General features: G+C 39.5%; 4 protein-coding genes and 1 long non-coding RNA gene across 8 annotated transcripts; all 5 read left to right on the top strand.

The window, feature by feature from the left end:
- The first annotated feature begins 393 nt into the window (after window positions 1-393).
- Window positions 394-3,677, top strand: LOC145951908 (uncharacterized). The gene is made up of 2 exons (XR_014429836.1): window positions 394-2,438; window positions 3,403-3,677. It is a non-coding gene; the product is annotated as an uncharacterized LOC145951908 (long non-coding RNA).
- Window positions 3,678-5,981: 2,304 nt separating this feature from the next.
- LOC109810026 (uncharacterized) lies at window positions 5,982-8,588 on the top strand. Its single transcript, XM_020373408.2, has one exon. It carries the CDS (start codon window positions 5,982-5,984, stop codon window positions 8,586-8,588), a length of 2,607 nt encoding a protein of 868 aa, XP_020228997.2.
- Window positions 8,589-8,618: 30 nt separating this feature from the next.
- LOC109810042 (uncharacterized) lies at window positions 8,619-10,826 on the top strand. Its single transcript, XM_020373409.2, has one exon. The coding sequence runs from the start codon at window positions 8,619-8,621 to the stop codon at window positions 10,824-10,826; it is 2,208 nt and encodes a 735-aa protein (XP_020228998.2).
- Window positions 10,827-10,895: 69 nt separating this feature from the next.
- Window positions 10,896-11,282, top strand: LOC145952001 (uncharacterized). Its single transcript, XM_083064218.1, has one exon. The coding sequence runs from the start codon at window positions 10,896-10,898 to the stop codon at window positions 11,280-11,282; it is 387 nt and encodes a 128-aa protein (XP_082920344.1).
- A 5,504-nt stretch (window positions 11,283-16,786) lies between these two features.
- EMB2768 (Tyrosyl-tRNA synthetase, class Ib, bacterial/mitochondrial) lies at window positions 16,787-24,119 on the top strand. Of its 4 annotated transcripts, none has more exons than XR_014429462.1 (5): window positions 16,787-18,256; window positions 21,117-21,398; window positions 21,805-21,856; window positions 22,124-22,374; window positions 23,688-24,119. XR_014429462.1 is itself a non-coding variant. In XM_083063190.1 (2 exons), exons 1-2 carry the CDS (start codon window positions 16,841-16,843, stop codon window positions 20,368-20,370), a joined length of 1,578 nt encoding a protein of 525 aa, XP_082919316.1. In that variant the 5' UTR covers window positions 16,787-16,840; the 3' UTR covers window positions 20,371-21,049. The 4 variants fall into 4 exon arrangements, 1 of the variants encoding a protein (XP_082919316.1); XR_014429461.1 differs by having other exon boundaries at window positions 21,076-21,398; XR_014429460.1 differs by having other exon boundaries at window positions 21,067-21,398.

The following is a 24,119-nucleotide window of genomic DNA, read 5'->3' as shown; positions in this document are numbered from 1 at the left end:
AAATTTGCTAAACTTTCCCATTTATACAAATAGCTTAGGGTTTTTGTTTTTTTACAAATAAATATTAGTTAAACTTTAATTATTCTAATTATTTTTGTTCTAGTAAAGGGATAGCAGCCGGAAAACCCTTAATAATATGAACTAAGAGAACATAGTTGTTGTCCTGACCTAGAACATTCAAGAATGAGAAGAACATGTCTTTCACCAGTCATCTTTCTCCTTATTTATAAGTCTATGAACCGCATTTATAATCATAATCAAACCTATGCAAGAATCACAGGAATCACAACCTTTATTAGTTTTACCGGAACTCACTCGTCAATACACCGATGACTAGCCTAAAGTTTGGGTTGCTATGTCGGATGGGAACGAGGAAAGTATGTACTGTTCAGCCTGCTTAGCCAATTGGAGACGAGGAGGGTAAAATTTTTAAATAATTTTAAAAATAGATAATTTAAATTTCATCTCCTAGCCATTACAAATAAGCACTTCAAACTTCAATCTTATTTTAATTGTTTCTTAAATTTTTACTTTCTATATATAAAATATTCAATTCAACTATAGATATAAAAAAAAAAAAAAAGAGAAAAAATGATATCCATGAAAAGTTTTTTAGATTTATATTTTAATGTAATTTTTAAGTAAAATTCTACCTTATTTATGTAAATTCATATTTATATTTATCCATTTTATGACACTCGTTGATATTTATATTACACATCTTTGCAATATTTACAACTTTGATAAAATAACATAAAAAATTAGCTTAAACAACTTAAAATAACTCACAACTTTGTAACATGTTTAACTTACTACGTATCAACACATATGTTATTTTACATGATCACCCATACAACTCATTCATCAACAATCAACTGTAAAACAACTTCAAGTAACAACTTTTTATCATACAACTTGTGCCCAACGCCATTGAGAGATGAAACTCCTTGTCTCGTCCATGCCTGACATCGCACCACTCATGTCCAAAATGATTGAGGTAGAGAGTACTCCACACTCTTGTACCTAGTGTGGCAACACCTACGTTTGGCCCCAATTAGATAAAGAGCTTCGTGCCTGACTCTTGCCCAATGCCACACACACAAACACTCGACATGAACTCAGGCAAAGACGAGTCACTCTCCTCATGTCCGACACTATTGATCTTGTGCCCCATATTAGTAAGATAGAGACTTCTTAGGATAACACAGTCTCAAAGCTCTTAATAGTGACTGCCAACAAAATAACAAGAGTTATGAATTGATAGTGTTACAATTCTCTTTAACAAGACTGGGACATCCTTACCAACTACCTCTTCCTTCCCCTTCACTAAATATGATGAAGTGGAAGCCTTAGCACCAATCAACACAAAAACTTGACTTGTAGTGGTCGGCCGCTCTACACTTTGTGCACCCCTATTTAACTGGTCTTTTTTAGACAATCTCTAGCAAAACTTATTACACTGAGAACACTTGGAAGTGGTAGTCATGCAATCTCTCACAATGTGTAGTCCCCTATATCTATAACACCTCACATCCGGTGCCCCACCTTTAGGTGCATCCGCATGTTTCTTTGTGATAGAACTCTCTTGTTGAGACTCAGGTCTATCATAATGCTTCCTTAGACCATTACTCCTCTTGGATCCAGTTGGTCCCTTAGTAGTCTTCCCAACTTTATTGCCTCCCTCAAGTCTTTCCACCACCTTCACCTTCTCAACCAAGGTCGAAATATGCTTTGATGCCTAAGGTAGGAAAATATGCTTTGATATGCACGATATGCCCTGGTATGCATGATAAGAAAGAGATAAAACAAACATGCTATGACATATATAAAATGTAACATCCCAAATTTTATTCAATATTAATATTAAAAGGGTTATTTTTTTTATGTATGGGATTATTAAAAGTTAAAAAAAAATGTGAAAAATATTTTATAATATTATTTTGATGAATAATAATCTTCAATCAGAATTCAAATCAAATTTTTCATGAATAGTATTTTATTATTTGAATAGTAATATATATATAATAATTGTAGTAATTATGAATTCAATCAGACGAAATTCAATCGAATTCCAATTCCCTTCATTTGAATAAAATATTATTATAAATAGTACATTTTGTAATAATGTATTAGAATCCAAATCAAATCCTAACATGGCCTCTTCTAAGTGCAGTAGCAATGTGAATGCAATTGGCAAAGCAATAATTGTGAATGTATAGCAATTGGCAATTATGTGCGTAGGAAATGTGATACGTGGCAAAGCAATTATATAGCAATCATATAGCTTTAGCGTAAGCAATTACGTAAAGGGATAAGATACAATTGTGTAGTAAGTGAGATTTCATTTCCTATAAATAGGCTCCCATTAAGACATGCAGCAACGGGAAAAATTGAAGAGAACGTATGATAATAAAAATCTGATAAGTGTGTATTTCTAGGTAAGGGGAGGAGAACTTTATCTCTTTAAAATTTTATATACTACTATGTTTATTTATTTATGTTATTTTAGTGGGGTGTCCCTAACCTCACTATATTTATATATTTATTCAGTGAGGTGCTTCTAACTTCACTATATTTATATATTTATTCAGTGAGGTGCTTCTAACTTCACTATATTTATATATTTATTCAGTGAGGTGTTCTTAACCTCATTTAACTACTTAACTTTTAATTACAATGTTTATTTATGTTATTGTTATATTTATTCAGTGAGGTGTTCCTAGCCTCATCTAACTACTTAACTTTTAATTATTATGTTTATTTATTTATGTTATTTTTATTATTTAGTGGGGTGTTTCTAACCTCATATATTTGTTTAACCTTTAATTACTATTACTTATTCTATGATTATTCTTATCCATGATAATTATTAATATATTCACATTTTATATTGTTTAATTATTTTATAATAATTGTCATTGTCATTTAATTAATTAGTGCTCTTAATATATTTTATTTGAATTTGTGTTATTTAATTAAAGCTTAAATAATGATAAATTCTTAAATCTATTTTGAGTAATTTTTTATGATTAATATAATTTGTTAAAATGTTTTTGACTCATTTTAAAGATAAATAATACTCTATGGCCATAGACGATAAAGTTTGAATTATTTGTAGCTGGAGGTTTAACCTTGGGGATTTAAATGAGTAAGAAATGAAGGTGAAATATCCTTTTGTTGGTTGCTGTTATAATGATGCTCATTTATCCTGACTAGTCACTACAAGTATAATTCAAATTTTATTGTATCACCAAAAACTAATATTTGATCGGTATATATATTTATATTTAATTTTGTTTATAAATAATTCTGTTTATTCTTTTGAATTATTTTATTTATTGGATATCGTTCTTACTCCTTTCTTTTCTTTGTTTTTTTTAAATTAAATATATTATAAAATAGATGGATCAACTTGAGATTCCAGATCATTTTGCTGTTGTTGTTATTGCTGTCCTACTTGGAAGGAAATCGGAATATGGAGGCTATTTGATGGATTTGTTATAACTTTACTTGTCAATCATATTATTTTAATTGAAATTTTCTTTCCATTATGAATATAAATATTGTATTGAAAGGGTAAGGAAGAGGAATAATGTGTAAATTAATACGTTATTCTAAATATTTTAGAACGATATGTCATGTATTAAATTCACAAAATAATCTTTTCTTTACTTTCATTTTTATTAAATAAATATATAGATATTGTTAATGATATAATTGCAGAAATATTTTAAAATTTTATAATTTTTATTATATAAATTGGGTATTAGAATTTGGGCGTTACATAAAACTCTTTTATATGCTTTAATTTAGCTTTGAAATGCTAAGACTAGAACTCACAAGATCTATATGCACACTTAGTTTTACATGTTTTAAAATTGAATATAATTCTAGCTGCCATATTACAATCGGTTAGTTTTTCTTAAACACTATATCAAATGATGATAGAACTAAGTAAATGCAAGAAAATACATGTCTTTAAAGAGTGTACTTGTGAAAATTAATTCACTTGAATGATCTTAGAATGTCTTAGATATGTGCCTTACATCACTCTAATGAAAAATGCTTCCAAATCATTTTTGCACTTTTAAGAAAAATGTCTTAAGTAAAATTGAAAAATCTTTTCAAGGTTAAAAAGTCAAAACACCTTTAAGAAAAACCTTTTGATAGATGAAAGCATTTCAAAAAGACAAAAGTCTTTTCATCTTACAAAGTAAAAATATTTTTTAAGACAAAGGAAAATGAACATTTCAAAAATACGAAAACGTGTTTAACACAATAAAAAGGGGAGATTGTTAAGTCAAAAGTCAATCTTAAATCCCTTAATCTTTAGAGTTTTAATGTTAATAAACAAAATATTTTTATAAGAGAAAATGTTTTCATAAACGTCTTCAAAAATGCTTATTAGACAAAGTGTAAGATGTGGATCGTCTGTAAAGTGATATGAATCAGACAAAACATATAGACCAATGTGACTAATGACATAATTCATTTTAAATGCTTTATTCCTTAACAGATCGAACTAGAAAATCATCTTGGAATACACAAATCTGTTAAAGAGAACAAGATCATACTTTTTGTAAGGACTAAGGATATAAATCCCTAAAATCATGGGAAAAAACAGATAAAGTCACTTTGGCTGTTGTACTACGCTGACATTGCTTCTACAAGCTTCATTTGGTATGAAAAATTGATAAGTAACTTTCTTGATTAGATAAGAGGTACCATTTGGTGAAATACATTTAATGTTTGTATTGAGTGAGTCAATGGTTACCTCTCATCTTAAGGAAAGACATTGAAGATAGATAAATCAAACTTGTGAGTTAGACTCAACGTGTTGCAATAATCATCTTTTCCAAGCTATTGTATAAGAAGATTTGAAACTCAAGAAAGGCATAGAACACAACGACAAAAAGAGAAGAGACTTGTACATAAACATATACAAAGAAGCATTATTTTTAAATTATACTTGTGTATAATCCTCATCATTTCGGTAAAAGTTTACTGCTCTATACTAGTTGTATAACATTTAAGTTAAAGTGAACGAATACAACATCTTTGTAATCTTTATAACAATTGTTATAAGGTTGAGCCTAAAGAAGTTTGTTTATAAAATAATACTTGTTTGAGTCTAGAAAAGCTTGGTTAAAAAATAATACTTGGTTGTTAAAGGTTTATCCCTCTCTATATATAATATTAATATTATTGTTATTAATTTATCAATAATATTATGATACTATTAATATACAAAAATTTTATTTATTTAGTGTACCGGAAGGACCCTATCGGTCACGCGGACCAACACGTGCCTTGCCGTTAGACACCCACGCAAGGTGAATAACCCTAAAAGCCTTAACATTAGCACCGGCTTGGATTACAGCCGAAAGTATGTTATGAGTCGGATAGCGCGATCGGCTCGGTGTGAGGTCGATACGAACAGAACCGTGGGCTTTGCAAGATGTACACCGGCTCAGACAGAAGCCGATCAAGTATAACAGCACAGTAAACATATGACGACCCGGCCGAAGGCCGGGCCGAAAGGCGCAGCAAACATGTAAACGGCACGGCCTAAGGCCGAGCCGAGGGACGAGATAATAATTATAGCCTTCACCATGATTAATGAGGATAAGTACGTGATTAAAGCATAATGAGCCTATTAGCGGCGTATTACCTAATTTGGTAAACTTTAGGAGAGGCCCACTACTGACAAGGCCCATCAGTGGTAGTATAAATAGGTCACTTTTGTCAAGGTATGTCACTGTTCATTAATTACCCTAGAATATCGTGCTTGTCCTGACTTGAGCGTTGGAGTGCCTTTTGCAGGAACCTCCCCCCCCCTCGCGTAGAAGAGCACACCTGAAGACCCTCGTTCGGCCCTTCCCCCCACTGCAGAGTACGAGTGTGCCCCTAGACAGGTACATTTTGGCGCCCACCGTGGGGCCGAACCGAGAGACAACAAAGAAAGAGAGTTGAAGGGAAGCATGGTAAAGACAAGAAAGACCAACATGGGAGATCATCAGTCCGAGGAGCATCAATCGGGAGTCGACAATTCTGAGACCATTGAGGAGACGAATGTGACTGAAATGATGCGACAGCTGAAAGAAGAAATGGCTGCCATGAAGCAGCAACGGGAGAGGGATGCGGCCGAGATGGCTGCCTTGAGAGCGGAAAATGCTAACCTAAGGAGTCAACACCGAGACACTACCTGGAAACCCTCCGAGACAACTCATTCTCAGGGATCGTTCCACTCGCACGGTCAGCACACGTCTGCCCCGAATACCTCTGCCGCGGCCCACAGCATCCACGCATCGGCCGCACGACCGATACAGTCAATGCCGACCGGAGCGCACCGACATCCGTTTACAACGAGTATTATGCAGTCAGCACTTCTCGACAACTGGAAGTCACTCCCCCTCGATAAGTATGATGGCACCACAGACCCAGACGAACACGTGGACGTGTTCTTGACGCAGGTAACCTTGAGTACCACAGATGACGCCGCGCTATGCCAGATTTTCCCGACCTCCCTGAAGGGTCGCGCACTAAGTTGGTTTACCCGACTCCCGGCAAGCTCTATCGATTCCTTCAGCATGTTAGCATCCCAGTTCACAGTTCAGTTTGCCACTAGCCGTCCTCACCAGTTGACCTCACTAGCCCTGGTCAGTATTCGTCAAGAGTGCAAGGAGTCCCTACGGGCATTCATGACTCGATTCAACAAGGCGGCCTTGGAGATCAGAGACCTTAATCCCGCCGTCGCTTTGCATCATTTAATTACCGCTTTGAAGCCGGGTCCCTTCGCTAATAACATATGCAAAAAGCCGCCCACAGACATGGATGATCTTCGGCGAAGAGCCGATAAGTACAAGCAGATGGAGGAGTTAGCCGAGTTTCGCAATCAGGCTAGAACAGAGGTGGCGGCCAAGTTGGAAAGGCCGATCGAAGGCAATACCCGAAGCCGACCGAAGGAATTGGTACCCCGGGAGAGGTCCCGGAACGGACCAAGATACCCGCAGTACACCCCCCTGAACACTAGTAGAGCGGCTATACTAGAGGAGGCATTGGCCTCTGAAGTATTGACAGTCCCGAAACGAGCCTCGACCCCTCCCAGGGCCGACACAAGCAGGTCTTGCAAATATCATCGTAATCGGGGGCACTCAACCGAGGAATGTGCGGCGTTGAAAGACAAGATAGAGGATCTAATCAAGCAGGGACAACTACAGGGTTTCGTGGAGCGTCCCAATACATCCCGGCGTACCGATCGGTCGAGACAGCCTGATCACCCCGAAACCAGAGTCGAGACACGCGGGTATAGAGAGCGCAGCCGCTCCAGAGAAAGGCGAGACCCGGAACCTACATCACAACCCAGGAGAGTCATCAACACGATAGCAGGCGGATTCGCAGGTGGTGGTTCTTCTTCATCGGCGCAAAGAAGACACCTACGCGCCATTCGACACGTCAATGTCGTTGAGACGGCTCGGCATTCACAGCCTACTATTTCCTTCACCAGCGCCGATTTCAAGGGGATTGACCCGGATCAAGACGACCCAATGGTAATCAGCGTCGAAATTCATAACTGCATTGTGTGTAAAACGCTGGTGGATCAAGGAAGTTCGGCCGACATCTTGTACTGGAGCACGTTCAAGCAGTTGGGCATCACGGAGTCTGAGTTAATCTCGTATGACGAACCGTTGGTCAGATTCTCTGGCGAACGGGTTAAAACAAAGGGGTATATCAAGTTGTCGACTCGTTTCGGATTTGAAGGAGCAGAATACCGTGACATCCCGGTAAAATATGTGGTAGTCAACGCCAATACATCCTACAACATTCTGCTCGACCGGCCATCTCTGAACAGACTCGGCGCTATCGTGTCCACGCCTCATCTGGCCATGAAGTTCCCGTCCGGTTCGGGGCGGGTGATCACTATCCATGCCGACCAGAAAACGGCACGCGAGTGCTATTTCGCCAGCCTGCGGTTACCGAAACCTCGTGCGGAAATTGTTGAAGAGCCCAAGCGTATCCACTCGGTATCATCAGAGGGGGCACTCAACCTTGACCCCAGAATGGATCAAGATGAAAGAGTTGAACCTATTGAAGAAAAGCAACCTCTCCAAGTCGGGACTTTTGATGCACAGCTTACTTATCTAGGCACCGTTCTCTCAGAACGAGAGAAGGCAGCTATCGAACAAGTAGTACTTGACAACCGAGATTTGTTTGCATGGCACCCCTCCGACATGCCTGGCATCGACCCAAACTTTCTTTGCCATAAGCTCTCGATTAGTAGGGAGGCGAGGCCGATTGCCCAGCGGCGTCGGAAAACCGGAGAGGAGAAGAAGGCGGCAATTGAGGCTGAGGTAGCCAGATTGCTGGAAGCGCAGTTTATACGGGAAGTGCACTACACAATGTGGCTGGCTAATGTGGTCATGGTCCGAAAGCCGAATGGGAAATGGCGTATGTGTACTGATTACACCAACTTGAACAAGGCCTGCCCGAAAGACGCCTACCCGTTGCCCAATATCGATCGGCTCGTCGATGGGGCGTCCGGCCACCGATTCCTATCCTTCCTAGACGCCTATTCGGGGTATAACTAAATTCCCATGCACCCTCAAGATGAAGAAAAAATGGCGTTCATCACCGAGACGGCCAACTACTGCTACCGCGTGATGCCGTTCGGTCTGAAGAACGTCGGGGCCACATACCAGCGTTTGATGAATAAAATTTTCCATGATCAGATAGGTCGGTGCCTGGAAGTTTACGTTGATGACATGGTCGTAAAGTCTGGTGAAGTTTCTGCCCACATGCACCACCTCGCTGAAGTGTTCCGAGCGCTCAGGCAACATCGGATGAGGCTGAACCCTGAAAAGTGCGTGTTTGGTGTTTCAGGTGGAAAGTTTTTGGGGTTCATGTTGTCCAGTCGGGGCATCGAGGCGAACCCGGATAAGTGTCAGGCCATACTGGAGATGAAGAGTCCCGGCACTCTTAAGGAAGTACAGAAGTTAGCAGGTCGGCTTACCTCGCTTTCACGGTTCCTTCCTCGGCTGGCCGAGATATCTCAGCCAATCCTTGCCCTGCTAAAGAAAGCAAAGCAGTTTAGCTGGATCGACGAATGTGAAGAGTCGTTCCAACAATTCAAGCAACGCCTTAGCTCACCCCCGGTACTCTCCAAACCGAATGCCAGCTCCGATATGATAGTTTACCTGGCCGTATCAGGTCATTCGGTAAGCGCTGTTTTGATACAAGAAGACCAGAAGGATCAGCGACCGGTGTACTTTACCAGTCGGACACTACAAGACGCCGAGAAGCGCTACCAGTTGATAGAAAAGATGGCTTTAATGCTCGTCTACACTGCTCGCAGGCTCAGGCAATATTTCCAAAGTCATAGGGTGGTAGTCCGAACTGATTGCCCGATTGCAAAAGTCCTTCGGAAGCCAGAAATCGCTGGTAGAATGATGGTCTGGTCGGTCGAGCTCTCAGAATTCGACATATCTTTTGAGCCGAGGGGACCTATCAAGTCGCAACATTTGGCTGACTTCGTCAACGAGCTCACCCCAGCAGGTAGTTTTCAAGACGAGCCATGGACCATGCATCTCGACGGATCATCTAACGCTCAAGGAAGCGGGGCGGGGATAATTCTCGCTAGCCCCTCTGGCATCACGGTAGAACAATCGCTCCGCTTCAGTTTTCGAGCGTCTAACAACCAAGCGGAGTACGAAGCATTGCTGGCCGGAATGAGACTAGCAGCTGAAATGGGTGTGAAAAAAGTCGTATGCTGGACCAACTCAAAGATTGTGGCCGAACAGGTCAACAACAACTTTCAAGTCAAAGATGCTAATTTGTTGCAGTATTATCACCTCTTCCAGAAACTCAAAGATGATTTCGCCGAGGTTCAAATCCGGCATATTCTAAGAGGTAGCAATGAACGAGCCGACCAGTTAGCTCGGCTCGCTAGCAGTAGAAAACTGGGACAGCTAAGAGCAACAATTCACCTGGAAGTCCCTTCTCCAAGTGTGGCCGTAGAGTGCATGGCTACCAATGCTGAAGTACCAAACTGGATGACTCCCATTCGGAACTTCATCCTCCAAGGGGAATTGCCCACCGATCTGATGGAAGCGAGAAAGTTGCGTACCCAAGCAGCTCGGTACTCCATAGTAGCTAGCGAACTCTATAGGCGAGGATTCTCCACCCCGTTGCTTAAATGCATTGACAATCTACAGGCTGAATATGTAATGCGGGAAGTTCACGAAGGTATCTGCGGATCCCATTCCGGAGGCCGAACCCTGGCAGCAAAAGTGTTACGAGCCGGCAATTATTGGCCGACCCTGAAAGGAGATTGTGCTGAGTTTGTCAAGAGGTGCATACCATGTCAACGACACGAAAATGTCATTCACGCATCGGCCACCGAGTTACACAGCATCAGCTCCCCGTGGCCGTTTGCGTTATGGGGTATCGACATGCTCGGACCGTTCCCCGTCGCAAAAGGGCAGGTAAAATTTCTTTTGGTCGCGGTCGACTACTTTACCAAGTGGATAGAAGCCGAACCGCTCGCCTGCATCTCGGCAACTAACGTTCAGAAATTTGTATGGAGGAATTTGGTTACCCGCTTCAGCATTCCATACGCCATCGTTTCGGACAATGGCCTCCAGTTTACAGACAAGAAGTTCAACGCTTTCCTTGAAAACCTTGGAATTCGGCACCGGTTCACGTCAGTGGAACATCCTCAGTCGAACGGCCAGGCCGAAGTTGCAAACAAGGTTATTCTCACCCAGCTCAAAAAGCGTCTCGGTACGGCTAAAGGAGCATGGGCCGAAGAGTTACCGGAAGTCCTCTAGGCTTACCGATGTACGCCGCAATCAACTACCAGGGAAACACCCTTCCGCCTGACGTACGGCGTAGATGCAATGATTCCGGTGGAGATAGGCGAACCCTCGTTCAGGAGACAGCATTTTCATGAGGAATCTAATGATGACTCATGCCAAGCCGAACTGGATGTCCTCGATGAAAGGCGAGAAAAGGCACGAGTGGTGGCAGAAGCATGCAAACAACGAATGAGCCGACGTTTTAACTCTAACTTAAGGCCGAGAACGTTTCAGGAGGGTGACCTAGTCTGGAGAGCAACTGGTTTGGCCAGGCGGAACGCTTCCGAGGGAAAGCTATCAGCTAATTGGGACGGACCGTTTCGCATACGGCATGCGCTTAACAATGGGGCATACAAGTTGGAGGAGCTGTCCGACAAAGTCATTCCGAGGACCTGGAATTCAACACATCTGAAAACGTATTATAGTTGAACCCAACTTGTATTTACCTTACAATTGTGTGTAAAATGGTGCACTCTTTTCCTTGAACCGATCTTTTTTCCCCTTATAAAATTGTGAAAAGGGGTTTTTGATTGGCAAGGTTTTTAACGAGGCATCAAGTCAATAAGAATACACTTCAAAATCTCAGACATCAGATGTTGGCTTATAGTTAAAATTTTAAAGACTTAAAATTTTTACAAGTCTTCCCTCCCGAGATGTCTCTCGGCTAAGGACGCGGCTTAAAATTTTTACAAGTCTTCCCTCTCGAGATGTCTCTCGGTTAAGGACGCGGCTTAAAATTTTTACAAATCTTACCAATTTTCAGTACCGTGTGAAATAAATACGACAACTAAGCAATTATAACCGAAATGATAACATATTCATTAAGGCACTATCGGCCTGGAGAAGTACAAGGATAAAAGGGGCACTATCGGCCCATCCATACACAAACCAAACCAAACAAAACAGCAAAATTCAACAAGAGCACTATTGGCTCATTAACACAAGGCGCACAAGAAAAAATTCAAGACTGCACCTCCGCCTCACCCTGCACGGGGCCGTCTTCCGGGGCGCCTTCCTCGTATGCCGTCTCGTCGTCCAGCCTGGTCGCCCGAACCGGAGCCGCCTCGTCCGGCTGCTGATCCGGCAGGATAGACGTTAAGTCCACCAACTTCCCCTGGAAGAAGTCCTTGGTCATGTCCAGCTGGAAGTCGGAGGGGAAGTCACCAAAGTAGCGCGCTTGCCGAGCCGCCTGGTTGAACCCAGCCTCATGCTGGGACAAGACCTTGCTACGAGCTTTTTCTTGGTAAGCCCCGAAGGCTATCTTCTCGGATTCCAGCTCTTTGGTCAGCAACCCAACCTTCTCCGTTTCCCCCCTCAAGGCAACCTCTAAGCGCTGGACTTTTAGCGCCAAGTCATCAGCAGTACGCCCTCGGCGGTCCAGTTCGGCCTGATACTTGCTGTTGGCCGTTTGAGCATCAGTCAACGCTGCCAAAGTCTCCTGCAAAGACTTCTCATGCTCCGCTAGTTGACGACGGAGGCCTTCCGCTTCTCCGTTCGGCTCCATCACAATACTTTGAGCCAAAGCAACCGCCCGCACCTGGAACTCGCAAAAGAAGTGCCACTTTTGAGCCGAACTCATGCGGCTCAGCACCCCCTGCCCAACTTTGGAGGTCAAGTCCTGGCTCAAGAAATCTTGAGCGTTGACGTTGCCGGCCAAGAAGTTAGGCCCAACCAACCCCTCAGGAGCGTTCGGGTTGGCTAGTCGTTGCTGCTTTGCCCGTCGGCTTTCATCCACGGCCCTGCCTCCCTCGGGCCTTCTTTTTTCTGCTTGAGGTCGGACCCTTATCCCCCTTCCTCACCCTAGCAGTGGGACTCGACCCCCCACCTTGAGGTTGAGATGTATGGCCCGCCGCACGGGCGTCAGCCGGAACAGGGTTCCCCGTCGTCGTCGCCAGCCGATTGCGGATCAGCGACCGAATGTCCAAATCATCGTCTGCACGGCTCACCATTATACCTGCACATCATTAAGTCAAAATCAATGATAACGTAAGAACCTACACAACTAGGAAAGTTACTTTACCGATTAGTTCTTCGATCGGGTCGGCCGATTCAAGTAACCGAACCAGAGGTCGGCACGGCAGCGGCCGAGGTAATTTCAGCAAAAATTTTAAACTAGTGCGCTCTTCAGGGGACAGCTGGGACTTGGACATTGTGTTGTACTTGCGCGGCTTCCGAGTCCAGTACAACGGGAACAGAGGCTGTCCGTCGTCATCAAAAAAGTACTTATTCCCCGTCGACGGCCTAATCATTACTTTGAGAAATCCTCTCTTAAAGTTTTTATAAGAGGTAGTAAACGGCTGCAACAAATAATCAGCATGCCGAACCAATGACAACCACTTGACCTTCTTAGCTGGCCGAGACGAGTAGAAATACAAGAACAGGAGAGGGGTAGGTTGAAGGCCGAGGGTCGAGCACAACCGCCTAAACCCTTGCATGGCAGCCCAGGTGTTGGGATGAAGTTGAGTCGGCGCCACATTTAGCAAGCGCATTATCCCCATGCAATACTCGTCGAACGGCAGTGTCACCTTTAGATCGCGGAACATGTAATCATACATGTAAAAAAAACTGGTATTTACAGCTTCCTCGATCTAAGAAGACGAAGTCTGGGTTGGGACCGCCGTCACCTCGGCACGGCTGAAAGAAAAGAGGAGCAGGATCTTCCTCGGCCGGGAAGGTCACACAATTCGTCGCCGAGAGAAAGAGCGCGATCGAATTCTTGTCGGCGTACCGAGAGTAGACGCTACCCACTTCCCCGTGCACCCATGAATAACCAGGAGTCGTAATAGGGGGAAACTGCCATGAACCCGTAGACGGCCGTTCCTCCGAACCTATTGCCGAGGCGGAATCGCCTTCGCCAGTAATGTGCCTTGACCCTGAAGCGGATCCAGTGTTGTCGGATCCGTTCGACGCCGAGGCCGACCTGTCGTGTCGGTCCGACGCTGCCCTCGAAGCGACGCTAGCTGAGCCAACCGTGTCCCCAGAAGAGCCAACATGAACAATACCTGAATTTGCCATTACGTACCTGATGGTTGAGTTTGACCTATTGTCAGTGAATAATCTAGCACTTGGATGATCTCGGCTCGAAGCAAGTTTAACAGCGTGCCTTTGAGGTTTCCCCCTACACACCTTTTTATAGGCGTTCCCGCAACCACGTTGAAAGCCATACCCCTCCGCGTACCGTTGGATCGCTTAGATCCAATGGCCCACAACGCGCGACCTTTCGCATGCGTCATTTACTACTCAGCGGTTATAACCCTTGGCATTCTTCCAACAGCTATAACCCTTCATCTCCCACCAGCAGCCATAACTCATCATTAAGACTCAACCGTAGCAACTCTTCGTTTCCCTACAACGGGTGGCCTTGTTCTGAAGGACAGTTAAGCCATTTTTACCCTCTGCGTCGTTTCACTCCTCAAGGCTGGGGGGCTTGTGTACCGGAAGGACCTTATCGGTCACGCGGACCAACACGTGCCTTGCCGTCAGACACCCACGCAAGGTGAATAACCCTAAAAGCCTTAACATTAGCACCGGCTCGGATTACAGCCAAAAGTATGTTATGAGTCGGATAGCGCGATCGGCTCGGTGTGAGGTCGATACGAACAGAACCGTGGGCTTCGCAAGACGTACACCGGCTCAGACAGAAGCCGATCAAGTATAACAGCATAGTAAACATATGACGACTCGGCCGAAGGCCGGGCCGAAAGGCGCAGCAAACATGTATACGGCACGGCCTAAGGCCGAGCCGAGGGACGAGATAATAATTATAGCCTTCACCATGATTAATGAGGATAAGTACGTGATTAAAGCATAATGAGCCTATTAGCGGCGTATTACCTAATTTGGTAAACTTCAGGAGAGGCCCACTATTGACAAGGCCCATCAGTGGTAGTATAAATAGGTCACTTTTGTCAAGGTATGTCACTGTTCATTAATTACCCTAGAATATCGTGCTTGTCTTGACTTGAGCGTTGGAGTGCCTTTTGCAGGTACCTCCCCCCCCTCGCGCAGAAGAGCACACCTGAAGACCCTCGTTCGGCCCTTCCCCCCACTGCAGAGTACGAGTGTGCCCCTAGACAGGTACATTTAGTAATAATAAATATATGATTTGATACATGAATGAAAATTATAATATATATGTAACTTAAATATATTAACAACTATATAATTTTAAAAAATTATATGTATATAATATAAATTTTTTAATATTATTTGATTTTTAATAAGATGATCTAAAATTGTATCATTGCAATACTTGATGATTAAAATTGCTAAATTTAACATTTTTAGGGACTAAAATAACACAATTATTATATTTGAGAAACTTCTCATTTAAAATTTTGAAAACCAAAATCACACAATTGGAATAGTTGAAATAAAAAAAAACACAATTTAGCCTTTATTAATTCATTAAACTTCAGTAATGTTACACTATATGCATATAACGTCTTAGTTAATTGAATTTATTTTACTTTTTTATGTTGTTATTCCTCTTGAGATTATTATTAATGCTTATCTTTTTCAATAAACTTACGATTGACATCAAAATAATATTTTAATTATTAAAAGGTTTAGTATCAAAGAATGAAACATAAAACTTATATTACATATTACGGTGTAAGAATTAACATATATTGACAAAGTATGTATATGAAACAATTTTATTTGATTTCAAAATAAAAATTTTATTATTAAAGATTTAGTGTGGAAGAAAATATTATTGTTAACACATACATTAGTTATAATAGGATAAAAAAAAAAATTAGACTTATTGTTATAAATGTCATATAATCAACTTTTTTATATTTTAAAATAAAGGTAAAAATAATTTTAAAATATAAATAAAACATACTTTAAAACATGAAACTAATAAAAATATTATCTTTTTAATATATTTATTATTATATAAAATATATATTAAATCAAATATCGTGCATCGCATAAGTAAATATACTAGTATATGCACTAAGATGATATATTATGGATTTAAATCTCTTATTTCTTTTTATGATCATCTAAATCATGTTTTATTATTATTGTTATTATTAGGCCAATAAATCTTAAATTTAATAATCATCATCGAAATCAGACTAAATTTTACTATGAAACGTATTTCACAAATTGACCGACCATCAATCAAATGGTTGACTTGATCTACTTGGTCGACAATATATTAATACGGTATATAATTCTCTAAACTTAAGTATTACAGTGAAGAATCTACACTACTTGATCGTTGAGATTGATATAACACAATTATTATTATTTTTATATATTTATTATTATTGTTTAATAAAAAAGTATTTGTTATTATTAAAACATAACCTTAATTATAATTCACCTTTTATTATAACAAATGAGCATAATATTATTTTTTATGTTTTGTATGAATCTAATGCATGTAAAGTTTACCTTCTCCATGTTGATCAATCACTTAATTTGAAGCACTCTTTTAACATTTTGAGATCACACCTAAGAAAAAACAAATTGTATCATAGTATTGAATTGTTGCATTTTGTTCCATTTTACTTTTTTATGTTAATTCACGTAGGATCACATTTCTTTTGAGTTATTTAAGATTAGTTCCATGTATTTATTTAGCTTTTATTTTGACAGAATTTATTTATTTAGTTTACCATTTGAAATACTTGAGAATCAAAACATTAAAGACCAAAATTGGGTAAATATTACAACACTTGAAAAATCAGAGAAAACAACTAAAATTTTCTTTTGTTCATTATATTTATGTGTCTGATAATATCTGCGTCTTTTATTTATGTTCTTCGTTAAAATATTAAAATGACATAGAATTAATCACTATATTTAGAGTTAATCCACTGTATTTATTATCGTTATTTTAACACTAACGAATAAATGAAATAATGCAAATAGCATCCAAATTAATAATTAATGAATAAAAATGGTGAATGAGACAAAGCCTCGTATCCATACTAAGGAAGAGGGAGAGATAGGCACACAAGAAAGAGCGAATGGCGTCCATTTGTGCTCCAACAAGAGCACTCATCTTCACCCATTCAACCAAACGCTTCTTCCCTTCCTTCAAACCCTTTTCTCTCCAATGCGCCACAAAGACAACCTTCATCCTCCAACAACCTCGTCACAACAACAACAACAACAACAACGTCATCCAAATCCTTCAACAACGAGGCCTCCTCGACTCCCTCACCAGCGACGCGCTCCGGAGCGCGTGCTCGACACCTCTCCGCGTCTACTGCGGCTTCGACCCCACTGCCGAGTCCCTCCACCTTGGCAACCTCCTCGCCCTCGTCGTCCTCTCCTGGTTCCGCCGCTGCGGCCACCGCGCCGTCGCCTTGATCGGCGGCGCTACCGCCCGCGTCGGCGATCCATCCGGGAAATCCCTCGAAAGGCCCGAACTTGACGCCGACTCCTTGGAAAAGAACACATTGGGTATTTCCAACACCATCGAACGGATTCTGGGTGGCGCTCAAAATCCTAACTTGGTGGGTCCTGATTCCTCTGTTGTGATTCTCAATAACTATGATTGGTGGAAGGAGTTTAGTTTGTTGGATTTTTTGAAGAGGGTGGGTAAGTATGCTAGGGTAGGGTCAATGATGGCTAAGGAGAGTGTGAGGAAGAGGTTGGAATCAGAGCAAGGAATGAGTTACACTGAGTTCACTTATCAATTGTTACAGGGTTATGATTTCTTGCACTTGTTTCAGAATGAGGGTGTTAGTGTTCAGATTGGGGGGAGTGATCAATGGGGTAATATAACTGCTGGGACTGAGTTGATTAGGAAGATTTTGCAGGTGGAGGGTGCTTATGGTTTGACATTCCCTCTTCTTTTGAAGAGTGATGGCACAAAGTTTGGTAAGTCCGAGGATGGTGCCATTTGGTTGTCTCCAACGTTGTTGTCTCCCTATAAGTTTTACCAGTATTTTTTTAGTGTTCCTGATGCTGATGTGATTAGGTTTATGAAGATTCTAACATTTTTGGACATTGAGGAAATTGTTGCCTTGGAGGGGGAGATGGGGAGACCTGGCTATGTGCCTAACACCGCTCAGCGGAGGCTTGCTGAGGAAGTTACTCGGTTTGTTCATGGAGAGGATGGTTTGGCTGAGGCTCTCAAGGCCACGGAGGCTATGAGGCCGGGGTCCGAGACTAAGTTGGACTGGAAAACCATTGAGGGGATTGCTGAGGGTTTGCCCTCCTGTTCTTTGGCTTATGATGAGGTTTTGAATCTGTCCCTGGTGGATCTTTCGGTGTCTTCTGGTTTGTTCGAGAGTAAATCGGCTGCAAGGCGGTTGTTGAAGCAAGGAGGGCTTTACTTGAATAACAGCAGAGTGGATAGTGAAAGTAAGAGGATTGAGGCTGCAGATATAGTGGATGGGAAAGTTTTGCTGTTATCAGCAGGCAAAAAGAATAAGGTGCTGGTGAGAATAGCTTGAGATTGTTTACTGGATTGAATATTCTTTGGAGACTGTTTATTTGCTCTGTGTGGTTTTGTTGTACTCTTTAGAAAGAAACCTTTGATTTTCCTGCCTACACAGAAGCTTCAAAGTTACCTGTGGAATGCCAACCAGTTTTGCTTTAAAATTCCATTATGATATCCATGCATCTAAGTTTTGTCTTTTCTAATTACACCTCTTACTTGCATCCATTCTTTGGTAAACATTGCAGCTGCGTTCTTATTTATGGAGTATCTAACATTGCAGATGTAAATTTATATGTTCAAAAAATTTATAGATTAGAGAATGTTGAAAGTAAATATATTTATTAACCATTGTTGAAAAACCGCTAATTGCATTGAGCATTAGTTAATGAACTCATTGGTCGTTGGTTGGGGGCAAGTGGTCTGTTTGCTGGAAGTCTTGATCTTTGATCTATAACATTGTGATAAATAATTAGTATTGTGTGTCTGACACGGAGTAAAAGCCTGGTTGAAACAAGTTGGAGTTCTATTTGCCCTTAATTTGTATGGCAATATTGAGATTCATGTCAATCTATATGCTATCAAGAACCAGATGTAGCAGGTTGCACTCTTGCCCGATGAAACCTTCATCTTTCCAATGAAAACCCTTATGTAAAGTGAATCATTAGACTCGTCTATATGGCAAATACTGATCTTCTCACTTGAGCCTAATGTCAACTACACATTAGGTGCTCATTATCATACCTAATCTTTAATAAATAGATATATGGAACAAGATGGGAGTATCTATTAAAATAAATACCATCCAATCCAATCTCCAAGCATTGCGAGTCACCTAGAGATCGTAATCACGTGTCTTCCATCATTTTCTTTGCGGCGTGTTGTGTGTATTCCCATCATCGACTATTTGTGTGTGAGGATTTTGCCAAAAGAGAACAAACCAATTCAAGAGAACAAACCAATTCAAGCACAGATTCCTACCTAATACACATTTTTTCCTATTATATCCAATCATACTAGCTTAAATATTCCATTATCTATCCTAAGAAGGATGCTGCTGCACAGGGCAAGATGGAGAAATGAATCAAATCAAATCCCGGTTCTTTATAGAGACAAACAAAATAAAATACAAGTTTACGGCTGTCTTATTTGCAGAACTTATGATTTCAGTCAATTATTTTTAATAATTCCTTGAAATTCTCAAGTCATTGAAACTTGAAAGCAGAAGGTGAAACCAAGTAAATTGAACATTTATCAAAATATAAAGCAGAACAGAACAACATATATACCAATATCTGTAAATAAAATAGTTAGGCACAGGCACTTCAATTCAAAAAACATGAAAGTTTTTTACACATGCAAATATGCTGCTCACATAGTTTAAGATCTTGTAAACAAAGAAAAAAGAATGGTGATTAATATTATATCATTACGACAAGTTGTTGATTACCTCAAACCTCTTGTTTTCTTCAAGTCTTTGTTTTGTAGCCTCATGGTAAGTTTTGGTGCAAGTGCAACCCTTTGCCATCTGCTAGTGCAAAGAATGGGTTTAAGTATGTCATAATGTGATATCAGGTTTTCCCTTATATGCTACTTGGAGAAACAGAAACACACCATGGGTCAAGACACAAAGCAATTACTTATAACATTTTAAGAAAGTGAATTACAGTCTAATTTAATCTTATAAAACTGGCTTGGAATTCGATGATTACTTTTCATTTATATATATTAGCATAGTCATTTCAATAGTGGATGTAGGATTATATGCTATAAGTTGCTGTCAAGTTAAGAGCAACTCTAAGCTGGATTAATGTCATTAGGACTGATAAATGAACATGCTGCTGTATAATATTATAAATCACAGTCATTCATGTATGAATGTGATATTTTCCAAATGTTTTATGGTTGGTCATTTTTTTCCATGTACTGGTTATTGTTGTTGCACAGATTATCCGCTCTCCAAGTTCAGGGATAAGCAAAGGTGCACTGGCTGGAATAATCTTAAGTGCAATTGCATGTGCAGTTACATTATCTGCAATTGTTTCCATTCTTATTTTGAGAACACGCTTGAGAGATTATCATACACTTTCCAAACGATGTACCTTATGATGAGTGAACTAGCCAATTATCTTTTCCTCTTTGAATTGTCTCCATGCTCTGGCTATGTCACATATCAGAAGTCTAGACTCTAGATGTTATTGCAAGTTTTATTTTGACTGAAGTATATTCTAAACTATTTTCCTCTTATCATCATTCAGAATATTCTTAAAGTTTTCACATTAACCTTTTGAGACTATTTCTGTTGGCATGGATTGTTAAATTCTCAAAAATGCTGCCACAATCAATAGGTTTTGGTAAGAATTGAATGATGCATGTTGAAGCTCCTTTTCTAGAGAAATATATTTTTTTTCTGTGTTTTATGTCCCTTTGTTCCCCCCTTTTGGTTAGGTAGATACTTTATTAGAAAAAAAATGGTAATTACAATTATGGGGAAGATAACAAAAAATTCTAGTAACAAGGAGCATGAAAGAACCCTGAAAAAGGCTTTCTAGTCTCTCTACACATCAAGAAATAGGACTAAAAAGGTGAAACATCCATGAACACTGATAAGTGATAACCATCCCTATTCCATAAAGAACCCTGAAGACGTGAGCTTTCCACTCAAACCATTACATTTGGCCCTTTAGTTTATTTTCTTTTGTCATTCAATAACATTTTCATTGAAAGAAAGTTCATTTTGTTGCTTATATGGAACTATAAATTCATTGATGCTAACCATATCTGATTGGTTGTGAACTTGTCAAGAATGAACAGGTTAAAATATATCTTAAGCAAAGGCTTCTATATTTTCACAGCATCTAGGATATTGATAAAAGTTGATGATGTAAGATCATTTGATTACAAAGAAATGGCCTTGGCTACAAACAAATTTAACGAGTCTTCTCAAATTGGAGAAGGGGGCTATGGGAAGGTTTATAAAGGTCATCTTCCTGATGGCACTGTTGTTGCCATAAAACGTGCACAGGAGGGTTCACCGCAAGGAGAGAGGGAGTTCCTTACAGAAATAGAATTGCTATCAAGGTTACATCATCGCAATCTTGTCTGTGTTTGGATACCGCGATGAAGAGGGTGAACAGGTAACTTTTGGTTTAAAGTTCAAAAATGTAAACTCAAAAGAATTTGTTGTAGTATAATTGTCAGTTATCTTCGATTTGTGATTTATTTTTGGAATTTTTATTTTCCACAAGTTCCATTGCCTTGCTGTCTCATGTTGATTGATGCATTCCACGAGGACATGATGTACTAATGAGTGCTAGTTAGCAAAGCAACACAGTCTTAACACATTTTTTTACTATTGGTTAGAAAAACTACAAAATCATAAATAAAACTCATTTAAATAAGAAATGAGATCCACAAAATTTTGTAATTTTCAGGAAGTTTTATTCAATAATAAAGATGTTCAAAGAGTGTGTTGCTAACATTTTTATGAAAATATTCCGTTAAAATGAGGATGTAAGTTGGTTTGTTTCTTTGTGCTTGCAGATGTTGGTTTATGAATATATGCCAAAAGGAACACTAAGGGATCACCTTTCGGGTATATTTTGTGCTCTTGTTATCCAATTTTCTGTATTGTCTATTAACTAAATAGCGTCCATACTCCATTGCATCTTTACCATTGACTATGTCATCAATGATGAAACAACAAATATTGTTTTGCCTGTATAAGTACATTTTTTTTATCAAAAAAATAAAAATATCATAGTATCTTTTTACTTTAAATAGGACTCTGTACTTTCCATAAGGCTGAGGACTCTGTTGTTTGTTTTAACTTTTAACTATGTACTTTAATGTTTTATGGCAGCTTATTCAAAAGAACCTCTTAGTTTTTCCATGAGGTTGAGGATTGCTTTAGGATCAGCCAAAGGTCTTTTATATCTACACACAGAAGCTAATCCTCCAATATTCCACCGATATGTCAAGGCCAGTAATATATTATTGGACTCTAGGTACACAGCAAAAGTTGCTGATTTTGGACTTTCACGGCTTGCCCCAGTTCCTGATACTGAAGGAAATGTACCTGGTCATGTATCAACAGTGGTAAAGGGGACCCCGGTATGGTTTTCATAACTGGATTTACTTCAGCTAAAATTGAGCACGTGTGCATTCAGGATAAGCCTAGAAATCTTATTAAAATTTGTTTTATTAGTAGTAATAGACACGAGACACCATATTCTACAAAATTTAAAAAGGAAAATGTTGAAGAATGCATTTATTAAAGAATTAGTGAACTATTGTTACCCTTCAGTAGTGAAAAATAGGAAAAGAATCAGGATGCCATCATTATACACAGAAATCTCAACTAATGTGCAGTTTGATGACTAGTTTTTATTATTTGGTTTGTGAGGGAGTGAGGGCAACAATTATGATTGTCTACTACACGAAAACAATCTTCTTTACTGAATATGGATATTTCCCATACTAACTGCATATTCCATATTTGACAAATACTTCCAAGTCTTAAATTTAAAGTTTCTTCTCTCTGAAGTTAGTGGTGGTTGCTTGTATCCACACTCAAGTATACTATAAGCACATTTGAAACAAAGGGAGTGTGATCTACTTTTCTTTAGTACAGAGTAATATAAATAATGGTTAATAATTAAAGGAAAAAAATGATTGATCTTTATCTGCCAAGGCGTGTTTGAATTAGCATGTGTTCATAATGTTCTGAAATCTGTATGACTGTAATTTTTTGCACCGACCATTTTGTGGGATCAGAGCTAGTAGTTATGATTGGTCTCTTTTAGGTACCCCAGTAGTTTTGTATTTAATTCTCCACTAGAAAGGACCCAGTCTATGAAAACATATTTCGTGTATTTGTGCATGCACTTAACTGTGATCTTGGTGGTTCTAATCTAGTTATTTAGGCCAATTAGTGGTTATGTTCAAGGCTAAAATTTTTTGCTTTCAATTTTTTATGACCTAATGGTGGACTAAGGATGTGAATTTGATAATACCAATTAATTATTACTGTAGAACAATTTCACCAAATCAAGGTTCAAATTTTCACCTTTAGCTATATATTTCCCTATCAAAATTCAAACCTAAAAACTTAAAAGATAAGGTTTCTATGACTAGATTCTGAGGTTTATGTTCTTCTTGGAAAATTTTTGTTGTATTTTAGTAAAGGATAGCATAGTATTAGAACTTTATAGCAATCAATGACTTTCAGCGGTCTACTAGTATACTTAGATTAAGTCATATACTATACTTCTAGAGAGAATTTAAAAATAAGACTTTTGGATTTCCGAAACCGAAATAGAAAAAGTATCTTACTAATTGATTGGAAATTATTTTTATATATTGGTTAAAGTTGATTTTATCTGTTCATTGATTTAATTTCTCTATTGTTCGTTTAAAACATGCAGGGTTTATAGTCGCAATTTGACTGACAAGAGTGATGTTTATAGTCTTGGTGTTGTATTTCTGGAACTTGTGACTGGGAGGCCACCAATCTTTCATGGCGAAAATATTATTAGACATGTATCGTTTGGTTTCTCTTCTTGACAATTGTGATTTGATCAAGCTGGGGTAACAATTGTGTTCAGATCGTTTATCTTTTCATTTTCAACGCTGATATTGTGTTTATGATGAAATCTTACCCGGGTCGGCGGGTTCTCATTAGGAAAGTGAGTGCAGTTTTTCATTTTTCTATTTCTGACAAATTTGCAGACTGAGGCTAAGCATTTATGGCTTCCTGTCATTGTACTCATCCATATACTAGTTTGGTTAGATACAGTGTTTGCAGCTGTAGTGTTCAGACATTATCTTATTAATCTAAGGTTTTGGTCTAAACAGAA

This window comes from Cajanus cajan, chromosome 9 (assembly GCF_000230855.2).
Source record: "Cajanus cajan strain Asha chromosome 9, NIPB_CcT2T_4, whole genome shotgun sequence".
Taxonomy (NCBI): Eukaryota; Viridiplantae; Streptophyta; class Magnoliopsida; order Fabales; family Fabaceae; genus Cajanus; species Cajanus cajan.
The sequence above is the reverse complement of the archived record's forward strand: the minus strand, read 5'-3'. Positions and strand labels throughout refer to the sequence as shown.